This window comes from Xenopus tropicalis, chromosome 4 (assembly GCF_000004195.4).
Source record: "Xenopus tropicalis strain Nigerian chromosome 4, UCB_Xtro_10.0, whole genome shotgun sequence".
NCBI classification, from domain to species: domain Eukaryota; kingdom Metazoa; phylum Chordata; class Amphibia; order Anura; family Pipidae; genus Xenopus; species Xenopus tropicalis.
In genome coordinates, this window is record NC_030680.2 from 54,725,316 (window position 1) to 54,752,251 (window position 26,936).

General features: G+C 37.6%; 1 protein-coding gene across 1 annotated transcript in view; it reads left to right on the plus strand.

The window, feature by feature from the left end:
* adamts18 (ADAM metallopeptidase with thrombospondin type 1 motif 18) overlaps positions 1-26,936 on the plus strand; it is a 56,113-nt gene that overhangs the window by 8,421 nt on the left and 20,756 nt on the right. Inside the window, exons 4-14 of the mRNA XM_012962278.3 lie at positions 16,965-17,217; positions 17,826-18,025; positions 19,717-19,800; positions 20,971-21,130; positions 21,587-21,692; positions 22,075-22,212; positions 23,953-24,106; positions 24,330-24,425; positions 24,525-24,673; positions 25,467-25,639; positions 26,138-26,268. Of these exons, the coding sequence (XP_012817732.1) occupies positions 16,965-17,217; positions 17,826-18,025; positions 19,717-19,800; positions 20,971-21,130; positions 21,587-21,692; positions 22,075-22,212; positions 23,953-24,106; positions 24,330-24,425; positions 24,525-24,673; positions 25,467-25,639; positions 26,138-26,268 (1,644 nt within the window). The remainder of the gene's footprint in view (positions 1-16,964; positions 17,218-17,825; positions 18,026-19,716; positions 19,801-20,970; positions 21,131-21,586; positions 21,693-22,074; positions 22,213-23,952; positions 24,107-24,329; positions 24,426-24,524; positions 24,674-25,466; positions 25,640-26,137; positions 26,269-26,936) is intronic.

Below are 26,936 nucleotides of genomic sequence, written 5' to 3' on the forward strand. Positions count from 1 at the left end.
TACAAATAGGAGTCATTACAACCTATGAGGTAGTGTGCAAAGTGCAAAAAAACGGTTACCCCCTGCCATCCCTTTTGCATCATTTAGGTGTGCAGTTTAAGGACAGGATGCAACAAGACCCTTGTCTTGCCACCTGCCCTATAGTGTATCTTCAGTTTATCAGGTATACACATTAAGTCTTATTTATCTAATGTGTTTTAGGGCTCTGGCACACGGATAGATTAGTTGCCCGCGACAAATCTCCCTTGTCATGGGTGACTAATTTCCCCGAACTACTATCCCACCGGCGAAAATATAAGTCGCCAGTGGGATGGCACACGCTGCACAGTCGATTTTGGCAAATCACTGAAGTTGCCTCGCAAGGCATTTTCGGCGATTTGCCGAAATTGTCTGCGCAGCGTGTGCCATCCCACCAGTGACTTACATTTTCGCCGGTGGGATGGCAATTCAGGGAGATTAGTCGCCCGCGAACAGGGATATTTGTCGCGGGCGACTAATCTACCCGTGAGCCAGAGCCCTTACCCTCATTTACCCCAGAGCACAACTACTTATTAGATGAGCACTAAGGAATGTGCTCTTGCACCCTACACTTCCAGGGCAAAGTAAATGATCCCTAATGTGTTTACAGGTATCTGCTTAAACTGAAGATATGCCTCCTTTCTTAACCTGAATAAATGTGTCAATATGTTAAAAACTTGCATGCAGTGCCTTCAGGACCTAATACTGTATATCAGATTGTTTGTCAAATATTATGTACCCTTATGTACAGTACTGCAAAATATATTGTTGATTTATAAATAAATGTAATAATAATACATTTCCCAACTGTCAGGAAAGTTTTGCCAAATCCGAGAAAAATACTGCTGGGAATCCTTCTGCCTTTATTCTTACATCTGCAGAGGAAGTCCCTAGGACATATCTTTAATGATTGAGTTTTAAAGAAGAGTGACATAAAGGTGTTACTAATCTTGTGAATAGAGGGTATTGTTTAAGGAGTGTTTACTGATCTTTTTTACTATCACAATCAAATAGAAGAGCATGGGAACATTTATTGCACATGGCATCAAGGAAGTCCATTGTTCATGTAATTCCTATGCTCCCATGCTCACTTTCCTAGTTCACAACTGTGTGAAATAATCAAGTCACTAAAGATTTACACATTTCTAATCTCCTCCTCACTTCTAGACTTCTCATTCACACCTGGGATACTCTCATCAGTTAACCTTGGCTTGGGGCACAATGCATTTATGATTCTGTGCATTTTTAAAGCTATAAATATTTGAATATGTTTTAAAAATAATTAGTAATTTCTGAAAGGGAAATAAATAAATAAAATGGTTATTAACCATTGCATTCTTCTTAGTGCTGATGGGATTATTTGTATATTATTTTGTATATATGTTATACAAATGACAAGGTAGTCCTGAAGATCTAGAGCACAACTTGCACATATAAATGTGTCCCCACCTGAGAGGCAAAGAGAGAAGTAGGAGGGTGGGTGGAGCGGGGGCTTGCACTGGGTGCATATAACCAGGTATTTTCCTGCAGCGGGTGGACTGCTTTGGACATTCTTTTTTTTTAGACTTGTAGTTTGATTTAGGACTGATCAGTACAGTAAAGGTGGCCATACACTATAAGATCTGCTTGTTTGGCAAGGTCAGCAAGTGAGTGGATCTTCTCCTGATATGGGCCAAATGATCGAATTAAAATGGCCGGCATAGGTGCCGTCGGTTTAGGGACTGCATCAACAAACTCGGCCCGTGTATAGTCACCATTAGGTGGGCACTTGTCTACAAAATCTTCTGTATGGGAGACAGGGCTTTATGTTTAAAACAATATCCATGCTGCTGAGGGGGCAGTGAGAGCTAATTCTAATAATCAACATAAGGACAATTTATTTTCAGGATAATTGATTTTTGGAGTTTGTTTGTCTGACCTTTGCTGGGTTTATACCTATACCTTAATCTACTTCTTCTAACTCATGTGACAAAAGAGAGAAAAAGCAGATCAGTTCCACTCATTGTCTCATTGATATTTACAATACTTCTACTCAAAGATGTCTGTGGCTGATTAAAGTTAGTAAAAGAGAGGATAAAGGTGGCCATACACGCACCGATATTATCGTACGAAACCTCGTTTCGTACGATAATCGGTGCGTGTATGGCATGTCGGCGAGTCGACCGATATCGCAGGAAGCTGCCGATATCGGACGACTCGCCGATCGGACAAGTTTGAAAATTTTGATCGGGCGCCATAGAAGGCGCCTGACCAAAATTCTCCCTTCAGAGCTGAATCGGCAGAAGGAGGTAGAAATCCTATTGTTTCTACCTCCTTACCTGCCGATTCAGCCCTGAATGGTGTGTGGCGGATCTTACGATGTTTCGTGCGACCGATGGTCGTACGAAACATCGTCGGATCGCCACGTGTATGGCCACCTTAACAACATGGAGAATTTCTTATTTGCTGAAGGTGTTTGTATTTGGGTGCCAGAAGTGCAGTGTGCCTATTTGTATGTCCATTTTTGCTTGATACAGATAACTATTAGCAAAGGACTTGTTTATGAGGAAAAATGCAGTTGCAGTTACAAGAATGTAACCATTTGTTATACTCCTTGCAATGCTGAATAGTTTCAGTTTGCATTGCTAAGCAGCCTCCACCCCCTCTTAGGAATCATGTGTAGGGAATCTATCGCCATCTTTGGAGGTCCCTAAGTGGCCTACATCAATAAATACAGCACACTTGCATCTGAAAAATTAGGCAAGTGTTTCCAAATATATTTTATGTTAAAAGTTTTTACCAGTCAGATACCATGTATATTTTCTAAGGGTGGCCATATACGGGCCGATTGTAGCTGCTGATATGCGACTTCGCCAAGCGAGAGGAACTTAACATGTATGGGCACCTTTACTGTGTTATATGTTCTTGTCTTGGAAAGATGTGTGAGGCCATTCTGTTGTTAAACGAATACTGTCCTCTTCACTCTTTATTATACTGTTTATTGTTATTATTAACATGTATTTAGAAAGTGCCAACATATACAGCACACTACAATAAATGGATGTATGCATTAAACAGAGATTCACATACAAAACCACCAAAAACTGATACAAGAAGTAAAGAGGGCCCTGCTCAAATGATCTTACAATCTAAAAGGAGATACATGCTTACATAATCTTAAATATCGGAGTAAAGGTATCTATAGGCTTATTAACAAAGATTAATGCTGAACTACACCCCAAGCAACCAAAAGACTTTTTCCAGTTTATTGCAAGTTAGAAAATTAGCATGATGGCCTGGTTTATTGCACCTATGTTAGTAATGCGCCATTAATATTCAGTCATTTAAGCTTGGGCACCAGGCTTAACTTTGTTAGGATTGGAATAGTGATCTATCCAAAGGATGATGTTGGTTTTCATTGTTTACATTAACACCTTGGCCTCCTGCAGAGAGCTTAGTAGAAGAGTTAAGGTCCCCATACACTATAAGATCCGCTCGCTTGGTGATGTCGCCAAGCGAGCGGATCTTTACCCGATATCCCCACCTACGGGTGGGCGATATCGGGTAGCAAGTTGCTTTAAAAAAAAATAATCCGATCGTTTGGCCCTGGGGCCAAACGATCGGATTACAGTTGCGGCCATGGGGCAGTCGGTTCGGGGACCGCATCAATGAGCCGATGCGGCCCCCGATCCGACTGGATTTTCTAACCTGCCCGATCGATATCTGGGCAATTTCAGGCCAGATATCGGTCGGCCAGGCTGCTCGTTTCTGCCCATACACGGGCCGATTAGCTGTCGAATCGGTCCAAGGGACCGATATTAGCAGCTTCTATCGGCCCGTGTATGGGGGCCTTTAGAGAGCTCAATCAAAAGACTGAAAACTACTTAACTTAATGTATTAAATGACAGAATAAAACACAGCACAATTCAATCATGTCTGTTACAATAAGGAACTGTACAATTATGCAGTTACTTATCTTTTTATGTAAACTGTGTGGCAGACTTTCTATAATGGGAAATGTATTTCATTGATTTGAATTAGTGGTTTTAAATCCATGAATTACACATTTTGATCACAATTCTATTTAGGGCAGGTCACCCTGATTGCTCTTAATTCAGTAAGATTTTTATTTTAATAGCAATAATTCATAAATATATCATACGAAATATATTATACAGTATATTCTAAACAAAGTCTTGGGTTGCAAATGTCTTAGCCAGAGTAGTATAAGAAGAAGGTTAAAGCTTTTGGCATGTGTGGTTTTGTCCATTGTGGTTCTTTCAAGGAGAATTGCAGTGGTTAAAATCTTTAAACTGTTATTATGTCAGTGATATACACATGAATAGGAATTCGTTGTAGGCAATCACAGGGAATTTAACTCACTTAACAGGACTGCAGAAGCAACTGTTCAATCTGTGCAATCTTAATTGTCATACATTATTATTTCCTAGTAATTATTGGACCAGCATCACCAGGAAATGAAAGCACCTTAGTCTACACATTTGAAAATGAGCCCCATTTCTTAGCCATGTTTTATACCCACGATGCAGAATTTTCCTCTGACTTCCTAGTATGTTACCCACTTCTGAGCACAAAAGATATGTTTTTCATAAACCTCCAGACTCATTTAATTGCCTTTTATGAGGAGGTGAGCAGGAACCTCATCTGGGATGGCAATGATGAATGTCATCTACTTGGAGTTGGATAAAGCATTTGATACAGTATCACACAAAAAATTAATGATAAAATTAAGGAATATTGGCCTGAAGCAGCGTATGTGTTTTTTACAGTGAGGGCAGTGAGGCTGTGGAATGCCCTTCCGGTGATGTTGTGATGGCAGGTTCTGTCAATGCCTTTGAGAATGCCTTGAATGAGTCTATTGTGATACTAAAATCTACATTTATTATTTATGTTGGTATATACAGGTATGGTTTATGTATGTGAGTGTATTGATAGGTGGGTATAAGTTTATTTCCCATATTTAATAAAAGGCAATAAGTTTGCCCAGTAGCAGTAAACCATAGCAACTAATACAATCTTTGCTTTTAAACATGTGACCTTAAATTCTTCCTGCTGATTGGTTGTTATGGGTTACTGCTCCTGGGCAAACTTGGTGCCTTTTATTAAGTGTGAGGTTTTCTTGGAAGGAATAAACTTGATGGACTTTGGTCTTTTTTCAACCCAACTTAATTAAATGTAACCCTCAATGAGCAGAACAATTAGCAGGAGCTCAATAAGTAGGGAAAGGGTACAGAAACCAAAGGCAGCCTTGAAATTAATGCCTGATTGTGTCTTGTTCCTCAAGCTAAGCAACACTGTGGTAGTACATAAGTAATTTCAGTAGTACTTATATCAACACATAATTATGATAATTTTTTTATTAGCATTGTGCCTGTAGAGGCTAACTATAGTAGTTTGATTCCAGTAGTACAGACACTCAATAATGTTAATCAACTAAAATACTATAAAAATTGAATTTCCTTATGTAGAACTTTTCTTTACTTGGGAATAAGTGTATAGTATGAATGATCAAGCCCATGAAAAACTTCCTTGAGTACTATTAGAGTTAAGAGGCGCTCACGTGAAATGGCCCATTTAACACCAATGTACAGAGTGGTGTACAAAGGCAACAGTGTTTTTGTTTGCCTCTTCAGTGGGATGAAATGACACCTAAAGATGTATTTTTAGTTCTAATGGATTTTTTTTACCTGTTCTAAGCATTTTTACATACACTGTAGGCTCTGGGGTGACATTCAGCGTAGGAACAACATACCAGTGCCATCTGTGCTCAATGCATCTTCCTGTCTCTGCTCTAAGTTGTGACAGTATAAAACTACTGACACACAAAAACCAAAAGGAGCAAACAAATTATGTTTATTTCATTAGGCAAAGGAGCTGAAATAGCAATTGTAGCAAGATATTAGAGGTTTTACAAAAGCCTTCTATTTATCACATCTGAGCTTATCTGAAACCTCAGTCAATGTGAAAACAGGTTTCAGACCAGGTTGTGGATATACAATGATGGTGCCAGTTTCCTTAGCTTTAGGTCCCACCACAAAGAAAATTCCAGTAAATAAATGTGAAGAAACAGACACTTAAGGTCCCCATACACGTGAAGATCGCCAAGCGAGCGGATCTTCACCCGATATCCCCACCTACGGGGTGGGCGATATCAGGGAACGTGTAGGCTAATTCGATCGTTTGGCCCTGGGTCCAAATGATCAAATTATATTGGGGCAATGGGTCGGTCGGTTCGGGGACTGATTTCAGGCCAGATATCGGTCGGGCAGTTCCGTCAGTAATGCCCATACACCAGACGATAAGCTGCCGAATCGGCCTAAGGGACCGATATCGGCAGCTAGAATTGGCCCATGTATGGGGACCTTTATGCAGAAACTTTATTTAACTCATGTTAAATAAAGAAAGCAACACAGTTTCTGCATAAGTGTCCGTTTCTTCACATTTATTTACTTATCTGAAACCTTACAGTATGCTATGGGATGTGGCACACGCTGAGATCTCCCTTGTCGCGGGCGACTCATCTCCCCGATATGACATCGATATGACCTCGAAAGGCAACTGTGTATGCCATCCCACCGGAGATTTACACTCTTGCCGGTGGAATGTCATAATGGGGGGATTAGTCACCCGCGACAAGGGAGATTTGTCGCGGGCGACTAATCTTAGCGTGTACCACAGCCCTTAAAGAACAGATTGAGTTGCTTTCTCTTAATGGAGACATTATTGCAATGTAATGGAGGGAGCTGAAAATATCTATCAGGCAAAACATATCACTAGGTAACAAAGTTCTTGACAAAAATGGAACATTTTAACAATAAATGTTTTATTGGTGGCACACAGCTCCTTCTGATATCAGAAACTTCCATGGCAAGTGTAGGTATAAAAAGTACTGTTTCTGACTGCATAGCTGATTAACTGTAGAGGCACTTGGACCAATGATATTTGTACAAAATTAGTTAGATAAAATAGTTTCATCATGGGAATGGCATATGCCTGTTTGTGTTGCACAGCATATTTAAGAATGGTGTGCCTTCCTTGAGATGTTATTTTATGTATATTCTGTGGCTGAACCCCATTCGTGACTTGACTGGCTTCTCCATCTACTATACTTTGTTTCATGATTAGTGATGAGCAAATTTGTCCCGTTTAGCTTCTCCATAAAATTTGTGAAACACCAAGAAAATTTACAAACAGCGAAAAATTCTCTAAACGCATTTGTTGTGCGATTTTTTTTGTCACCTGTGCCCAATTTGACATGGGACAAAATGTTTTTATGCATGGCAAATTTTTCCGCAGTAAAAATTTTGTGTAGTCAGGTGTCTATGAGATGCCACACACCACATAACATAGCTGGAAAGAGAGTGTTAAAACACATCATTGCTACTACCATTGCTCCTAAACCCTCTTGGGAAGTAAGGTGAAAGGAGACCATTAGTGAATAGTGTAGCAAAAATACAAGTACCAGTCTATTTTCAAAAGTTCCCTTAATAATTAATTGTAGGATGGGGATTTAAGTTTATCTATCATGCCCCTTATTAACTTCAACCCATTCCTACTGCAGCTAGCTTGCTAGTGGCATGAGTATTTGGAGGTTTTTACTCATAGGGGTTTGATCTGTTATTTTTGTATTTTAATAAACACTTATGAGTATTGTATGATATATGGTGATTCCTGGTTTAGGGAATCATACATGGCATCAGAATGTAAAAACACTTAGAATGAGGCTGATGTCTTATGGACAGTGACGGACTGGCCCACCAGGATACCAGGAAAACTCCCGGTGGGCCCAGGTGTCAGTGGGCCCTCCTGCTCCTAACCATTTGGCCTACTTCATGGTCATTTGCTATTTCTGAATGGGAACAAAGAAGAAAAATAGATGGAAGGATAGATGCTAACATGTAATAAAAATAATAGGAGAATAAAGAATGCTGAGTAAGGAAAGGAGGAAAAATATTTTGGAGAGTGGGCACATGGTCTAAGGTTTTCTGGTGGGCCCCTGGGGTTCCAGTTTGACACTGCTCATGGAGGGATGTAGTCTCCGGCAATAGAGCTCTGCTACCGTGGGCAACTAATCTCCAGCAGCAACAAGATAATTTAGCAGTGGAAAGGTCTACACATCACTTTGTTCTTCCAAAGTCGCACAAAGTTTTCTCCTGCAAGCAACTTCTCATGACTTCAGAAAGCCGAAGCGATGCATAGGCTTTTCCACCGCCAATTCATATTGTTGCCAGTGGAAAGGCATTTTGGAGAGATTAATCACCCGCGGTAGCAGAGATCTGTCACGGGCGACTAAATGTTTCCATGGGACATCAGCATTATTGTAAAAAAGATATAAACAAATGTTATACATTTATAAACTTAGGATCATTTAGCTGATTGTATAAAGCAGAGGAGTGTGCCTAAGTTAGATAGGCACTCTGCAAAAATACTTATTAGCAATGAGTTATGATGGAAAAAAAATAAATCTTCCTGAACTGCTGTCAGTGGAATAGTAAATGCACAGATCCATTTAAAGCAGATATTTCAGTTGTATGTTGGAGCTAAGGTTAGGGATAAGGATGACCTTAGATGTAAAAACACCTTCACATTTACAGCACTGGCACATGAAGCTGTTTGATCATTATAATTTTTCTCATCTAACATGGCTGCAGTTAACTGCAGGTAATTACTACTAACACCTTTAACACCACTGGAATCACAAGGCTTAATAGAGATTATCGCCTTAAAAAAGAGTTGTCTGCATTTTTGGGTAGTAGTCACTCACGTGCCTTAGGTCTAACAGTTCCCATGGTGTATAATGGCAAGCAATTAGCGACAATTACTTGTAGACGATTGCCCTGATTTTACCTAAGACAAAATTTCAACCCTATATTCTATTGCCCCTTATGGAAGATGTAAAAACATTTTCTAATATTTCATTAACAAATGGGAATAACACTGAAAGACAGAGAGAGAGGCTGATAGTGAGTTAACATTGGGCAAGGCTGAAGAATTAGTTTAATTTGTTTAAATTAAAGTTTTAAAGTAATACTGTCATGAGAAAACATGCTTTTTTTCTAAATGCATCAGTTAATAAAACTTCTCCAGCAGAATCCTGCACTGATATCCATTTTTCAAAAACACAAACAGATTTTTTAATATTTAATTTTGAAATTTCACATGGGGCTAGACATATTCTTCATTTCCCAGGGTGCCACAGCCATGTGACCTGTGCTCTGATAAACTTCAATCACACTTTACTGCTGAGCTGCAAGTTGGAGTGATATAAGCAATAGGTTACCTGAAAGCAGTTCTAATGTGTAGGGCTGGCTCATTCTGAAAGCTCAGATGCAGGCACAATGCACTGAGATGGCTGCCTACACACCAATATTAAAACTAAGCAAATACATTTGTTGGTTAAAGAATAACATTTTAAATGGTAGAGTGAGTTATTTGCTATGTAAACAGTGTAATTTAGAAACAAAAAGTATACAATGAAAATCATGACGGAATCCCCCACTTTAGGGATATCACCCTCCATTCATATGTGAAAGAATGATTTTATGTTATATTAAGAAATACCCTTAAATCCATGCCTCCTCCTCCCCTGTGGATAGCACAGCAACCCCAAGCATTCTGTATAATTACACACCCTAGGGACGATATAATGACTATTTCCAAACAAACAGGCACACACAGACAGGGTAGGGCAGGCAAAGTATGGCAGACACAGGCAGCATAGGGCTGGCAGAGTATGGTGCACAGGCAGCATAGGACAGGCAGAGTATGGCACACAGGCAGCATAGGGCTGGCAGAGTATGGCACACACAGGCAGGGTAGGGCAGGCAGAGTATGGCGCACACACACAGGCAGCATAGAGAAACTGAGAAATATTAATTTTATGGTAGAGTGTGTTCAGGAGACACTGATGATAAACCTTGTCAGAAAGGCCTTTCTTCAGTGATTATTTGCTAGTGGCCCATGCTTCTAATGTGTGTCTTTAGTCTGAATTTATGGTAAAGAGCTGATGGATGATAAGCTCGGATACACATTCTTACCTGAGGAAGATGGCAGTAGTTTACAGTAGTAAGAAAAATCAATTTGATTATGTGAAGCGCAGACCCTAGAGTTATGTGACTGTACAGAACAGACAACAACAGATGTGTGTTTAAGTTAAGGCTGCATAAAACCTGAAGTACTGCTGTTGTTGATTTGTACAAAATACATATCTCAACTGTTGATATACATGGAATGGTTTTGAAAGAACAAATGTTGATGGTCTTCGATAGCTTTCAAGCCCTTTCAAAGGCTTCATGAACATCACACAGGCATTGAAAAGGCAGAAACAATACACCAGAGATCTCTTGTTTGGGTCAAGTATTAAATTAGTATTTATTCAGTTCATGGTTATTTTCATCACTGTGGTTTGGTGGTGAGATTGGTAAGTGATAAGCCTTAATGTGATTTCAAAATAAACACTATTATGGCAAGACATGTCATTCCTATGTCCATTATAAATAATTATGAGCCTCATTATCTTCATTATCTGTCATTCTAAAAATAAAAATTTCAAAGCAAGTTGTCAACACTGAAAAACTTATCTGACAGTTCTAAAAACAACAATGAGAATTCACTACAGTTTTTTTTTGCAAATTAGAATGAACTCGCTAAAAATTGAAAAACCAGTAGCTGAACTACTGTTGGGCTGAAAAGTCATTGCAGTAGTTTTAGGGCCCTTAAATATCCATTCATTTAAAGTCAAATTATGATGAAAATAAAAATCTACTATTAAAAAGAATGAATGTGAGGAGGCCCATTTATCAACATTTGGATTTTTGTGGTCTTCGAATTAGTGATGAGCAAAAAAATTGCTGTATATGCTGTGCTTCAAAAAAACTTTTTTGACACGCAGCATTTTTTTTATGCACGCAACACTTTTTTTTTGAAGTGGCTGACATTTTGTCGACAAGGGTGTCAATCTATGCCTGCCAAATTATTTTGCCCATCACTACTTATAATTGTTTGAAACCATGACTAAAGTCATTTCCATGAAAACCATGAAGGTCTAGTAATTGGTAGGACTCAGGAAGGAATTTTTCCCCCTTCGGCGGCAAATTAGAAAGTCTTCAGGGATTTTTGCCTTCCTCTGGATAAACTAGCAGTTAGGTTATATATAGGCATTAAGGTTGAACATGGATATCTTTTTTAATCGAACTTACTATGTTACTATGTTAAAAGATCCAAACTGAGAAAGCACGAACAAGCATCAAAAAAACCATAAAAACTTCTAAAACCATGAAGCCAAGAAAGATCTTCCAGTTGTAAAAGCGTAACCAGCCATTGACTTCTAGATGATTTCGGCAGCTTTCAGATGGCGTGTATTTTTCCACAACAAAGTGGTATTTTGGCATAAAAAATACAAATCGTAAATGTAACATTAATAAATGCCCCCCCCCAATTGTTTCTACTAGTATACCTTATTAAACAGTATATCTTTTACTATAATGTTTACTATAGTCCTTTACTACAGCCTCTCAGTTGTGTTTCTGCTTTAATAATCTGCAGCATTGCTAGTTGGGGATAGATTTTGAATGACAGCCCAAACTCTTACTTTATTGGTTACTAGCTCAGCAATTTCTTGCCCTTCCTCCAAAACGAAAATTCACAGTATATTTTTCATTTTTTCAAGTTCTCGAGGACAGCTACTGCTACATTGTAGACGACAGGTGCTGCTTTCAGTAGTGAATATATTTACCTGATATTTGAAATTAATTTACGAATAATAATAATAATAATAATAATAAATACATAATTATGTATATTTGGTTTATAATCACTTTTATTTAGAAGCCCTCTAAAATCACATAAAAAATACCAGTCTTAAATGGCCTCTGCTTTTTAAAAAGGTGACTTTTTCCTTCTTCTACTACAACCACAATTTGGAAACTAACTGAATGCAGTTCTATTCTGAATCTCTTAAATCTGCAGTGAAACATAAATAAAAATGTTCTGTGTTCATAATAAGTCACTCTTGTACATTTAGTGTAGCAGACTACTTGTAAAGATGCTTTATATTTCCATTGAAAGAGAGATATTTTCCAGTAAAATGTATTTTTAATTCCTGTATTAAAGGGCTTTTGAAGATGATGGATCTTTACTATTTGACAGAAATGTTCGACTTTTTCTTACAGTTTCATGAGTTCATAGATTGACCTTTTACCAGCAGTGTTTTATATTTCATTACACCCTTAAGAAAAACATGGCTATACAATTTCCATAGCATGAAGTGATATACCCATGGTTGTTGCAACTGTATAAAAGATGTTTGCAGGACTTTCAGTAGAACACAGAGAAAAAGGAAATATGTTGTTTCTTGTCCAAAGCATTTTTTTCTGATAATACATGAAGCGTGATTTTTTTTTAAAAGGGTTGCTTTTTCTTTATTTATACCAATCAAGTATGCTCTCATGTGGTATTTATGCACCAGCAGCAATTCAGTGCTTTGTATACTGCCATCTATGTATGTCTCTCCAATCCAGAAGATAGCTGCATAGTCAAAAGGGGTTCTATTTCTTTAGGGATGCCCATTGTATTTTGACATGAAAATAATATTGAAATATTCTTTTATTAATGCAATAAATCTGAATATAAATTGTATAAAGCATTTTAACTCTCAATTCATAAATAGATAAATAACAGGATCAGTGAAGAAAACACATAAGTGAATATCAAACACCTCAATTTATAAACATCTCAGTCTATACATTTTTATAGAAGAGATACATTGTAAATATAGTGGTAAATAAAGTTATAAAGGACATCTTTTACTGACAAAGAATTAGGCTGGCAATTATGTAGATAGCCCCCATGAAAGCCATCTATTGGTAGCCTCCCAAAACATATATTCCACTTAATTTTTGTCTGATACTTGCTTCTTATGTAACAATGAAGCCATGGCTTATAAATGACGCCATGATTACTTGGTGTTAACTAGGCATAAAACTGTATTAAAGTGGATTTCCACCCAAAACTTTTTTTTAAAGAAATTCTTTTATTCTAAGCATCTTTCCAATGCTTTGCCTTTTTTAAATACCATACCTGAGAAAAAGTATAACAAAAGTATGCAATGCGTTATGGCAACTGCAGTCTTGGCTTGAGAAATGTAGATTTCTGATACATTGTTTCCATAGTCTGGCAAATTGAGAATGGAATAGCAAAGGACAATCATTAAATTAAAAGAAAATGTTTACAAAAAGGCTTTGAGATCCACAGTATCAAGTGTGCAAGCCCAGGGTAGATTTTATAATGTAGTGAATCTGACTATAGATGCTCAAACCCTTTAAATAGGATTTAAAATGTACAGTACCCACAGTGGAAGTCAGCAGGTAGATTTTATAAATAAGTTAATCTGACTACAGAGCCTGAAATACATGAATCTACTGTACACACACCTGAAAGGCCTTGGGTATAGTGCCGCAATTTATTTCATTACGAAAATAACGGAAGATTCACATTCTAAGATGCCAAGCACGTAGCTCATTTACATCTTTTAAAGGGGTTGTTCACCTTTACATTCAGTTTTAGTATGACATATACATTGATATTCTGAGACAATTTGCAGTTGGTTTAGATTTTTTACTTTTTATGGTTTTTCAGATTGGAATTTCACCAGCTATCTGGTTGCTATGGTCTTGTTTACATTTGCAATCTGGCAGCGGTTTAAATGAGATACTGGAATATGAAAAGGACAGGACTTAATAGAAATATAAGGAATAAAAAGTAACAATAATAATACAATTGTAAGCTCACAGAGTAAAGTTTTCTTGCCTGCCGGGGTCAGTGACTCCCATCTGAAAGCTGGAAAAGTTTAGAAGAGGAAGGGAAATAACACGACAATTATACAAAATAAATAATAAAGACCAAATGCAAAGTTAATGTAAATATGAACCAACCCATTAAGGCAACACTATTTTAAAATGATCATTTCTCTTTAAAACACAATTCAAAACCCTTTAATAATTTACACTGGTTGGAACTGGATAATTTATTTAATAACTTATGCATGAACCTTTTTAAATACCAGCAAATTCCCAACGCAGTTCAAGCATAAACAAATGACACTTTCATGGTATTCTGTATTTCTGACCTGAATCTCTATATTTGCTGTGCAATTAACACCCAAGTCTGTCTTTATAAATCCAATCATGGTATTTTGAAAATCAAAAATAGATGGTGGAGATAACTGCAGAGGTTTATTATGCATTATGGCCACTTAGACAATGGATGGATTCATCAAGGACTGCTTTTAGTCTTTGGCTCAGTGCATTTGATTTGTAGTGCTGTACCTGTTACTTCTCCCTGTCTCTGGTACATGCCTGCTCACGTCTTTATGTTTGAACAACTTGAAGCTGGTTTGAAGTTTTGAGCTCTCAACAAGCTGGAATGATGTCAGTTTATATCATTGTGTTGAGTATGCATTTATTGTTCACGGTAATTTAAAGATTTCCTTTACCGATAAGAATCTGTGGTTTTGTGATATTAATCATATGTAATTATAAAAATATAAACATCTTGTGGGTTTTATTTTACCAAGGATTAAAAAATGAATAGACTATTGATGTGGATTCCCATGTTTTTGTAAGTATTTGTAAGTTAAATGATGTGGAACGTTCAGTAGAGTTAAAATCTACCTTTTAATCTAAAGTCAAACTATCATTGAAATAAAAAAATTGAAAAAAGTTTCTTTGTGCCTGAAACCAGTGTATGCTGGTAAATTAATCACTGTATAGTAGTGTTGAAAAATGGATTTCATTTGATTTAAAAAAAAGTTAGAGCAACTCTTCTGTTTGCATGGAGAAGGGTTTTTCCAGTTAATGTTGATAATGCAAGGTTATGCACTTGGACAAAAGTAATATAATTGAAGGTTGTTGGTGGCTTCCTTAAGAAAAGGATTTGACAATTTTTAGTATAACAAACTGTAGGTAGCATCAGTCAGTGGCTACTAAAGCAAATAAAGTGTCTATCTTGCATAAAAAAGGGCATAGGCTCAAGGGATGAAAACATACTTTTGCCTCTTTATAGATTCCTTGTAAGGGCTCACCTTCAGTATGCAGTGCAGTTTTGGGCCCCAGGTTTTATGAAGGGTATTAATGAGCTAGAAAGGGTTTAATGAAACTGGTAAAGGGAATTCTATGAGGAAAGACTTTGTACTTGGTTTAAATTATTGTTTGTAATTATTAGGTAGCTGCTTAGTAATAGATCATGACTAATGTTTGAGACATAGTGGCAGATCCTTCAAGATTCCCAGCCAGGGGTGGGCCAAGCTGACCGGGCACCCTAGGCAACTCGGACGGCCACCTCGCCCCCACCCGAGCGTCTGCTTTGGTGTGCAGGCACAGTCACGCGGGGGGGGGGGTCATTTCGTGATGGATCATTGCCTGGCACCCCCCAATCGTTGTGCCCTAGGCAGCTGCCTCTTCTGGCTACCCATAGTTCCAGCCCTGTTCCGAGCAGTTCATTATTTTCACCCCAGAATCCCCCCCAAGCACTAGGCCACCTGCACCAAGAGGGAACTCCTGGTGCAGGCAGCCATGTTGTGTCCCACATCACTTGCTTATTATATAGATGGTTGCCACTAAAACATGGCTGCCCGCACTGGGAGCTTGCTCCTGGTGGGGGTGGTGTAACACTTGTGGGGGCATTTGTTTTGGGGGGAGGGGGAACTATTGATTCCCCCAACTTAAGTACAGACTGTATTAGCCACAGTTTTTGGGTGATAATTTAACTACTCTTCTATATCTTTAGTCCTCAAAGGTGCAAAAAAACCCACTACTTAAGACTGCTTTAAACTGTATCTTTAAACTGTTGAGGAAGTAAAATACTCCTAATTAATACAAGATCTTTAAAAGATGAATGAGACTAAAGAAGTATGCAAACAATATCCTGTGTATTATACCACATGTGCATTCACTGGAACAATTATCAACAATGCATTACTATTGCTTTTTCTGGCAAAGCACAGAATAAAAAGAGATGTAGTTTGCCATTAAAATAATAGCTGCCCTTTTGTTAGCATAAAGAAGATTATTATTCTCCCAAATGACAGTCTTGTTGTAGCTTTGCTCTGCCAATTCCATTTAAAATATGTACCCTGAAGCCAAGCGGAAATAGATATGTGTACATTTATCAAAGGGATTATAATTCTTGTATTGGCTTTTGTACCTGAGAACACAAGTCACAGAGGATTATGTACTGAAAAGTTTTAAATACACTATGCATCCTTAAACAAGCATAATAATGCAGAAAATGATTTAATAAAGCAGGCTGTTGTTTTCACACTTATTACATTAAGGCAAAATATTTGAATAACCAGTGGTCTGGGATCTACCAATAACCAGGAGACCCTTTTACCTATAGTTTGCGATAGTACGGATGATAATTTGCCAGTTCAATGAAAATGTTTATATAGCTTGTATGTTTCTATTAAATCAGTGTTTGATAATTGCCAGCAAATGTAATGAACAATATATTATAACAGTGTTACAGCTATTTAGTGTAATGTTAAAAGTGTTAGGGCTCCTACTGATGAGCGTTTGATTCTGTGCTTTCCTGAAATATGTTCCTCTGCGTTCTGCCACTTCCAACCTGCATTACATGCATTACAGGTGCCTGTGTGAGTACAGGTGCATTAGGAACAATAGACTGATAATTATGACCATATTTTTCTTATATTAAAGAAGGCAATGAAAAAAAGGAGCCCAACCTTACTCCAGGAAATATCAAAATCTCTGCATAACATCGTCTCTCAATAAAATATTTGGATAATTTCATACACATCCATATGATAGACTTCATGCATTAGGTGCAAATTTAAAATATCTGTATTAAAAAAATAAACCTACCAGCAGTACCACATATTTTATGACATTTGTAGTTAACTACATATTCTAAAAATGTTTTCTTTTTAGTCAGGTTTCCTAAGGACGCACACCAGTGAATTCTTTATATCACCATTACCTCAGCACCTAGCAGAAAAGCACAACTATACATCACCTGATGGACACCATCCACATGTACTTTATAAGCGGTCAGCAGAGGTCAAAGTGGCCCCCAACAAAGCATATTCCAACCCTGCCAATGAAAAGCATCCGGCACGTTCCGAACAAACATTGAGTGGTTCTCAAACTTTGCAGAAACATTTTTGTGGAAGGCGAAACAAACGTGAGTGGAAAATATTTAATGTTTAAGTAGCTTGTATTTATTTATTCTAAATACTCAATTTTAGAAATTACAAATATTTGGGTTACTCCCCAACAGCTACTGGGCCCTGCACTTCACTGCTTACCCTCTTTCTACTGCACTGATCATTTAGGCTGTTGCCAGGACAGGCAAAAACCCTTCTGCATTTGAAATCTTTCTTGCTTTTCACTTGTAGCTTGCACACTTTTGCCCATCTCAGCTGGCCATACATACCCAGATTTGGTTTGGCCTCTTTAGACATATATGCCCACATGGTGGGTTTTATGGTCAAGTCAGATGTTAGGTTTTAACATACCTTCCTGCAAACTGGAAGGTGGCCAAGCTTGTGTATGTTCCTGTCCATTCTGTCGATGTTATACCATGAGGTATCAGACAGTGTATTGCCTCCTTTAGTTAAACCTATATTGCTAAAGGTTGTCTGAATTTCTAAGCTTCTATTATATGGAAGCAGCTGTGATTGTACTGGTATAGTCAGATAAATGTTTCTTGGTGATATACTGTTTTGTGGTGATATTATTATCTACTGCTAAATATGTCTACATTTTTAAATATGTTATTTTTCCTCATAGATTCACAGAAGTTACTGACAAAAAATGCTTATGTGAGAGCAGATGAATATGAAAATCTATCAAGGGCAAAGCGATCTGCTACTAAATCCCAACATTCGGGGGGCTTGGTTGTTGAAACTCTAGTTGTTGCAGATAAGAAAATGGTTGACAAACATGGCAAAGACAGCGTGACCACTTACATACTGACAGTTATGAATATGGTAAGGTCTTGAGGTTTGACATGAACCCAAAAACATGTACTATACAGATGAATTGTTTATAAAAGAAAAACATTATATAGATTGTAACCTTGTAAGGGATTAATGAGATAAAATAAATTCAAGATATAAAATAAAAGCAAGTTTGTTACTGGTCTAGTAACTTACTGTAGATCAACCAGTCAGCAGGTAGCATTAACTGGCAGCCTGTTTAAACCATACATCTGATTGGTTTCTATGGGTTATTACAAGCACCAAATACATGTTTGCCTTTATTATTCTTTACACATAAGACCATACAAGCTAGCTTTTGATTTATTAATATGTAGGCAAGGTGGGGTCTATATTATTATGGAATTATTGCAGAATTTATATGAATGCCACTGTTAAAGACTATCTTCCTCAAATCCTCAAAAAAAAGTGTTGATAATGCTATGCTTTGAAAACCAAAACTGTAGCTAATTTTGAATTTTAAATGTTTACCTTTTTACTGCAGTATATGTACCAGCATATTATTAAAGTATATTATGTGTTGCATTATTATAGGAAACACTATTAGAACTTATTGGCCCCTGTATGAGGCCAAATCATCAGCCTTCTCAATTTATATCTAATTGGGTTTTGGTCAGATATCTGTTAGGAAGATAAAGAATATCCTGTCAGGTGAGGATCACGTGACGCAATAAATGTGGTCTTCTCCCTAATGATCTGCATAAATCCCTATGTAATCTGATTGTTGGCCCATAGTTCAAATCATTGGGTCAGCCTAATTTGTCCCACCACCCAGACGGCCAGTTTATTCAGATCTGTTCATTTGAACACTTCATAGTAGGAGTGAAGCATATATGGTTACTTTAAGGGCATATTTATTACAGTTTGTCCATAACAACCAATAAGCAATTAGATTTTAGTCTTAGATGCAAATAATGGTTGCTGCTAATTGCAATGGCTAGAAATATGTTTAATTGTTTTTCAACTTGGTAAGAAGGCTATTATGTCTCCATAGGAAGCAATTGAACCTATTTCAGGTTACATTTAACTGCCTTAATAGTAACTACTACATTTACAGTGTTACACACCCTAGGGATCAGTATTAACTTTCAATATGGTGTCAACAGTGGAATTCTAAAATATTCTGAGAAAATGTGCCTATATTCTTTTTATTTTTAATTAAAACATTTTTTATTGTGCAGGTATAATCTTGGAATTTTAACTGCAGGTATGGGAACCATTATGCCGAAACCCATTAGATTCCATTTTAATCAAATAATTAAAATTTTTTTAAATGATTTCACTTTTCTTTGAAATAATAAAACTGTACCTTGTACTTGATCCCAACTAAGATATAATTAATTCTTATTGGAGGCAAAACAATCTCATTAGGTTTATTTAATGTTTAAATGATTTTCTAGTAGAAAACATCCAAATTACAGATCCAAATTACAGAAAGACCCCTTATCTGGATAACCCCAGTTCCCGAGCATTCTGGATAACAAATCCCATGCCTGTACTACCTGGTTGCTAGGGCTTAATTGAAAGCAGAAATCATTTAGGAAACCAGAACTTAAAACAAATAGTGGAGGGTTTGAAGTAAAAAAAACAAGGATAATAATAAAACTGAGCAAAGTCGGTTGGAGCCAGACAGTTTCTATATGACAAAGAAATGCATTCATGCCCTTCCAATTTCTTTTTAGGTTTCAAGTCTTTTTAAGGATGGGACAATAGGAACAGATATCAGCATAGTGGTTGTTAGCCTTTTGCTACTGGAAGATGAACAGGTACATTGTTTAACTATATTTCAAAATATTTGATGATGTCAGATTGCTAGTAAATGCTTTATACTAATCTGTGTTTGCCCTTTTAAGGGACTAGCAACGCATGCACATACTAATGTTAATTGGAATAATTGTATCAATTGTTTTTGCTCAATAAACGGAGAGATACTTTTCAATGACAATGCAGCCAGTAAGCCTAGGTCACATTTTTTTTAACCTTTTTCTTAGGGAGAGTCACCTTTGTGGCTTTCCTAATACTGGTTTCGAATGAGAACCTTATTTGAGTGCGCCTTATTTGCCTATTGTAGCAGGACATTTCACTTTAGTAAAGAGGTTCATGGAGACCCACCCTAAACAGCATGGGGACCCAATTGTGGTTAAGAATCACTGAACAAGGAGTGCTGTGAGCTGTGCAATGGGAAGGATTTGTAAGGTTGTCAGGAAACACCAATACCTCCCAGAGTATTGTATGTAACTACACTGGGTAGACTCTGTGCTGAGTCTCCTTATTAAAAAATGGATAAAGACATTCCTTTCTGAGAAGAACAGGAAAACCACTAAGAATATTTTGTTTTGTGGGGGGAGTGGGCCACATAGTTTTTTTAAGCCTGTGAAGAAGAGGTCTCTTTCTCAGCTGTTGAATGACAAGGAATGACAATAATTAAAACAGGTGTGCCAAGATATCAGTAAGAATAAAAAATAAAACCATATTGATTGTATTGTCAGGATGCTATAAAAGTTCCATGGATAACTTTATTACATTAAGCTATGAGAAAGCTTGTGTTGTTATATTAAAATAATCAACTGTCATTCAACTAAAATGATCATTTACTGAATAAAGTTTATGGAGCTGCAGCCTGTTGTACGACTTCCACCATCTGTTGGAAGGCTCTGGGAACTGTAGTCCAGCAGCAGTCATATAGAGACTAAATCCCTAGGCTCTGACATATGCCTGCCATTTATCTGCTGCTTTCCAAAAGTAAACAAATAAATAAAGTCCTTTTTGTCACCTTGTCACAGCCACATTGTTTCACTGATCCCACCTCCCAAAGGTACATCAGTTATATCTGTTGCCAACCTGTATAAAGTATGTGACAATGCTGTTTGTTTGACACCTTCAGCTAAAGCCTGTGAATAATTTGTTTTCCTTTTCTGTTTTTTTCTCCCCCGCAGGCAGGATTTACAATCAATCATCACGCTGATCAATCATTAAACAACTTTTGTCAGTGGCAGTCAGCTCTCACGGGAAAGCATGGGAAAAGGCATGACCATGCCATACTGTTAACGGGATTAGATATCTGTTCATGGAAAAATGAGCCTTGCGATACTTTAGGTAAATAGAATAAAGCTACCAAGCTTTCAATCCTCACAGTACATTACAGTAGAACTAAGGGGCTTCTATTACCATTAATTTGCAAATTCAACCTTTTTTTATGTTAGTAAAACAGAAAACATTGTTGACCCATACATTGAATGTAGAAGTTAAAGCGTGCATGCACATAAGCATACAGATGTGTATATAGGTATTTATATATGGGTAAACTAATTTCACTTCCAAGGTTAATTTGTGCCTTTCTACAACTTTCCTATATTTCAGTACAAAGCTGGTCTGAGCTATCAAAGAGACTCATACCAAATATCTGGTTCTATAGAAAGCTCATTATAAATTAAAACAGTAGTACATTCTAATGAATGGTTCACGCTTAACAGTTTGCAGTTTTCCTCTTCACTCTCTTACCCACAAAATATGGATGACATTCATTTTGTATATATGTTATTTCCAACTCAGGTTTTGCACCTATCAATGGCATGTGTAGCAAATACCGCAGTTGTACAATAAATGAAGACACTGGTTTAGGATTGGCTTTTACTATTGCTCACGAGTCTGGTCACAAGTAAGTACTTTTTTCACTTTGTTTATCTTGAGGCTTATATCCAAATGCAAAGTCCTAGCCTATATGCATGTGGTGTGTGTTTCTATAGAAGTTAAAGTCTTTGTGAAAACATTACAATTTTCCTCTAAACAAATGATCCAGTGGCAAGTAGAACTGCATTTTTATAATGCATACAGTAGTTCAAGGCCACACAGCAGAGTATGGTGCTATGCTACTTACCTATACACACACCCCTTATCATTAACTGGCCATCTGTTGCACAAAGGACTATTTAGAGAACAGCTTTTTGATGGAGAGCTACCATATTAACCTGTTGAGAGAAATCTCATTAAAACTGATTAACTTTCTGACTCTCACATTTTCTGTTTTGTCCTGTTCACAGTTTTGGAATGATCCATGATGGAGAAGGGAACCCATGTGGGAAGGCGGAGGGCAACATCATGTCTCCCACGTTAACAGGAAACAATGGACTCTTTTCCTGGTCTGCATGCAGCAGGCAATATCTTAAGAAATTCCTCAGGTGAGAGCCAACTGCCATCTGTTACACTGCAATGGGAAAAAAACTGTCATCTTTCTGCAGATGTGAATTTTCGTAATTTAATTAACTTATTAAATTGTTTCAGTTGAATGGGGGTAATGCTGCCAAGAATCCTAGCAGGACTGACCACAACAGCTTTATGAGTTGCTATTCCTATCACTTCTGTCAGTACGTCAGCATAGCTCCCAAGCCAACATATTCTTACCTTGTGAGGAGGAGCAGACCAGATGTTCCTCTTGTTTTTGAAGCTTTAACATCTCAGAAATTGACTTTTTATTTTGCTTGCCAGGTGTTGCTGTTAACATTCACCTTTCATTCTACTACTGTTTCCTTCTGGAGAATGTGTGAATATTTTGTTCATGTTGAGACACTGTGTACAACTGCATTCTGAGCATCCAGAGCTATTGTCAGAGGGTATTAACTCTTTTCAGAATGGATTTCACATAGTTCTTAACGTCTGTAAACACTTCTAATTCAGATGTTTAGTTTTTAAAGAGGCAGAATAGATACCTTTTCAACAAGAGCTTAATGCATAAGGCTTAGAGGGAACATACTTTTTGCCTAATGTTATAATTAAGAAACATATTTATTTTTTTGTTCTTTCTTGCACTAAACAAGAAAATGTAACCACTTTAACTTTAAAACCTCATGGTACATTGCCGAAAAGAAGCTAGTAAAACAAATTATTAGTCCACAGACAAACCCTCTTTATAACAACCTGCTCCTTATTTAAAAGATTAACAAAGACTACAGTTTAGTGTTTGGATCTACTGTATATATTGTGCTCATTTTCAGCAAAGGTGTATATAGCTGTTTACTGCCCCCTTTAGGGCAATGGCACATGGGACGGCTTGTTGCCTGGGATAAATCTGTGCTACAGTGGACGACAAAATATCCCTAGTTTCCTTCCCACAACCAATAATATAAATCACTGGTGGGGAAACATATGAGTCACTTCCACTTTCCTAAGTGGCCCGAAGTTACCTCATGAGTGACATGAATATTTTCCCACATTATATTAATAGGGGAATTACGACTGCAAGTGCAGTTGCATTCATGCTAGGTTAGCTTGTATGTAACAAAACCCATTTAGGTACTTATATTAAAAGCTGCTCCTTTCACTTCTGTATAGGTGCAATTGGAGCCCCTCAGTCCTTCCCACTACCTTTTCTGATTCAAGCAGAAATGACCTCATTTTGGTGCAAAATTTAAATATTTAAAGCTCTCACCAACCTGCACTCATTGCCCAACGTAGTTTAATTCTAGATTGTTCCAGGGTACGTTCCTGTTCTTGTGTTTTGACTCCTGCCTGTTCCTGACCATTGCTTTATTGCTGCCTGAACCGACAATTGCTTGTTTTTGACTATTCTTTGCCTTACGCTCTGTACTGCGCTGTCTGTGCATTGCTGACCTGGCCTGTCCTTTGACCACGATAACCTGTTCCCCATTCCTCCTGTCACATGATTGGGTTCCCTTGCCTGCTCAAAACTCTCGCCTTGGGTCTTTCACTCTAAGTCCTGGCGGAATCTGAGTAGCAAAGGGCTCCTCCCAACATGAAAGGCGGCAATTATAGGCAGAAGCGTGAGCCGTGACTGGATCCTTGGCGTCTGTTTTGAGTTTGGGATACCAATCGTGACACATTATTTTTGTGTTCTTGCTTTTGTAAATAAGCCCTCTTAAATAATCTGTGTTTAAACTAAATGTCTTTGCAATTGTTTGCAGCACAGCTCAGTCGGCATGTCTTATTGATGAGCCAAAGCAGTCAGGACATTTCAAATATCCTGATAAACTGCCTGGGCAGATATATGATGCAGATACCCAGTGCAAATGGCAGTTTGGGCCCAGGGCCAAGCAATGCAGCTTGAGTTTTGTAAAGGTATGATTTGTGTTTTTTATGTATTACACTTTGTACAAGAAGATAAATTAGCTACAGCCCTGAACACTGCATGTCTCTTTATACATCTGCTGGGTCCACATATTCTTTGTCATTTCATCATGTGTGAAAACATCTTTAATAAAAATAAGAGTATTGACCATAATGAAGGTATTTGCTATGACTTTTCTTATCCTTTTTAATATTAAAATGCCATCTTCTGCAGGACATATGCAAGTCACTTTGGTGTCACAAAGCTGGTCATAGGTGTGAGACAAAGTTCATGCCAGCAGCAGAAGGCACTGTTTGTGGTCTAAATATGGTAAGATAAAATTATCTACTATTGGCGATTTATTTTGAAAGCTTTAATGTATATGTTCCCACTAGTGCTAACAAAAGTGATGAAATCCTGTGTTTACAGTGGTGTCGAAGAGGACAGTGTGTAAGATTTGGGGATCATGGCCCAAAGCCAGTTAATGGTGCATGGTCAGATTGGTCTGATTGGTCTGAATGTTCTAGAAAATGTGGCGGTGGTGTGATGTATCAGGAGAGGCATTGCAACAAACCAAAGTAAGGCTGAGAGATTCTATATTTCAACTCTTCATTATCCATTTATTTTACCTAGTTCTGGAAATATATAGTACAGGTATGGAATCCATTTTAAGTATCTAATTCTAATTTTAAATTAGAATTTTAAATAATTTTCTTTTCTATCTAATTATGAAACAAAATCTTGTGCAAAACAATCCCATTGAGTTTATTTTATGATTACCAGATTTTTAGTAGACTTAAGGAATGTTGATACAAATTGCAGAGATATTCCTTATCCAGAAAACCTTAGATCTACTGTAAAGCATTCCGGATAATAGATCCTATACCTGTACATTCATCTACAGTTATCCATTTATCCCAGGGGTCCTCAAACTAAACAGGGGGCCAGTTCATGGTCCCTCAAACTGTTGGGGGGGCCGGACTATAGTCCTCAAACGACACCTCCTCCCTGCTCCCCGCTGCACCCTCAAACTATGGCCCATTCCAGCTCCCTGCTCACCCCTCTCTGCTGCGTTCCCAAACTATGTCCTGCTCCTGATGCCTGCTCCCCGCTCCCTGCTGTGTCCTCAAGTTACGGCCCAAACCCCGATGTGTTCTCCTGCTCCCCCACTGCGTCCTCGTATCATGTCACCGCAATGAGGCAAGTAGTAGCCAGGTGTGGGGATGCAGCAGAGGCTGGTTAAATTGCCTTGGGGGGCCAGCCCGCGGGCTGTAGTTTGAGGATCCCTGATTTATCCCATATAAAAGCAACGTATTTAATAATAATGGAAAACAGTATTCTGATGTGATTTACATTCCATTTATGTTACAGACCACAGTATGGAGGAAAATTTTGTCAGGGTTCCAGTCGTATTTATCAGCTTTGCAACATTCAGTCATGTCCACCCAATACAGTTGATTTCCGTGCACAGCAATGTGCAGAGTACAATAGCAAGCCTTTCAGAGGGTGGTATTACAAATGGAAACCTTATACTCGAGTAGAAGGTAAGTTTGCAGAGTTTTTGAATCTGTCTTACCCAGAATAAAATTATGTTTATACAATGTAACTTTTTAGCCATGCTCCCCTAAATAACAGAAATATCCTTTAACTGCAGAACTACAGGTTACAAGTATTTCTCACAATATATCCCATAGCTGTAGCTGTAATGTGTCTTTAGTTTATGTACCTTCTACTTTGGTATCTATAATTGCAATTTCAGTCTGCCATTGAACCAAAAAACAATAGAATAATACATATAAAATAACTCATATGCTAACCATGAATTATATGCTAACTTTAGGTTTCCATTGAAGTACAGTAAGGTGTAAAGGATCCTTATTTTTGCCATTCTATCCCTTTTCAAAAATATTTCCATCATTTACTGGTTAACAAAAAGGATTTTGGCTTTACATATTATTTTTTAATTACCTTTCCTATTCCGCATAAAGCTTTTTCAGAATGCAGTTCAACATTAATTAATAGTGATTTACTTTTTGTTGCAGAGGAAAATATCTGTAAACTTTATTGTACGGCTGAAGATTTTGACTTTTTCTTTGCAATGTCCAACAAAGTGAAAGATGGAACTCCATGCTCCACAACTGGTTATGATGTTTGCATTGATGGCAGCTGTGAGGTATGGCCTGTATTGCCTATGCTTCTTTCTATTTGCATAGCACTTTCATACAGTATATAGTATAACATTTTTATTGCTATCAATATTTCATAACAATCATACAGCAGCACTCAGAAAAGTGTTTATTTTTGGAAAAATTAGGCAACAATATGGAGTTACCATCAGACAAATATCATTCATCGAGCATACCACCCAGCTCTACAAAAAGTAGTTTTGGTGTAGTGCAGCATCTATTCCTTTGGCTAAATTAGCTTTATAAAGCAATTATAAACCATAGGAGGAAATGTCTAACATATGCTATAGTTCCAGCCTCTACTGATGGCTGGGAAAAGGACATTTTTATTTCAGTGTCTGTAGGGGTTCAGACTAGGGATACACTGAATTCAGGATTCGGTTTGGGATTTGGTAAAGATTTGGCTTTTTTCAGCAGGATTTGCATTTGGCCGAATCCATGGTCCTGGCCGAACTGAATCCGAATCCTTAAAATCATGTGACTTTTCGCCACACAAATATGGAAGTTAAAACTTTTTTCCACACGCTGCATGCGCAGTTCTTTTTGATCCTTCGGTAGCCTGATTTCCATATGCAAATTATGATTCAGTTCGGTATTCGGCCAAATCTTTCACTAAGGATTCAGGGTTTGGGCGAATCTCAAAATTAATTTGTAA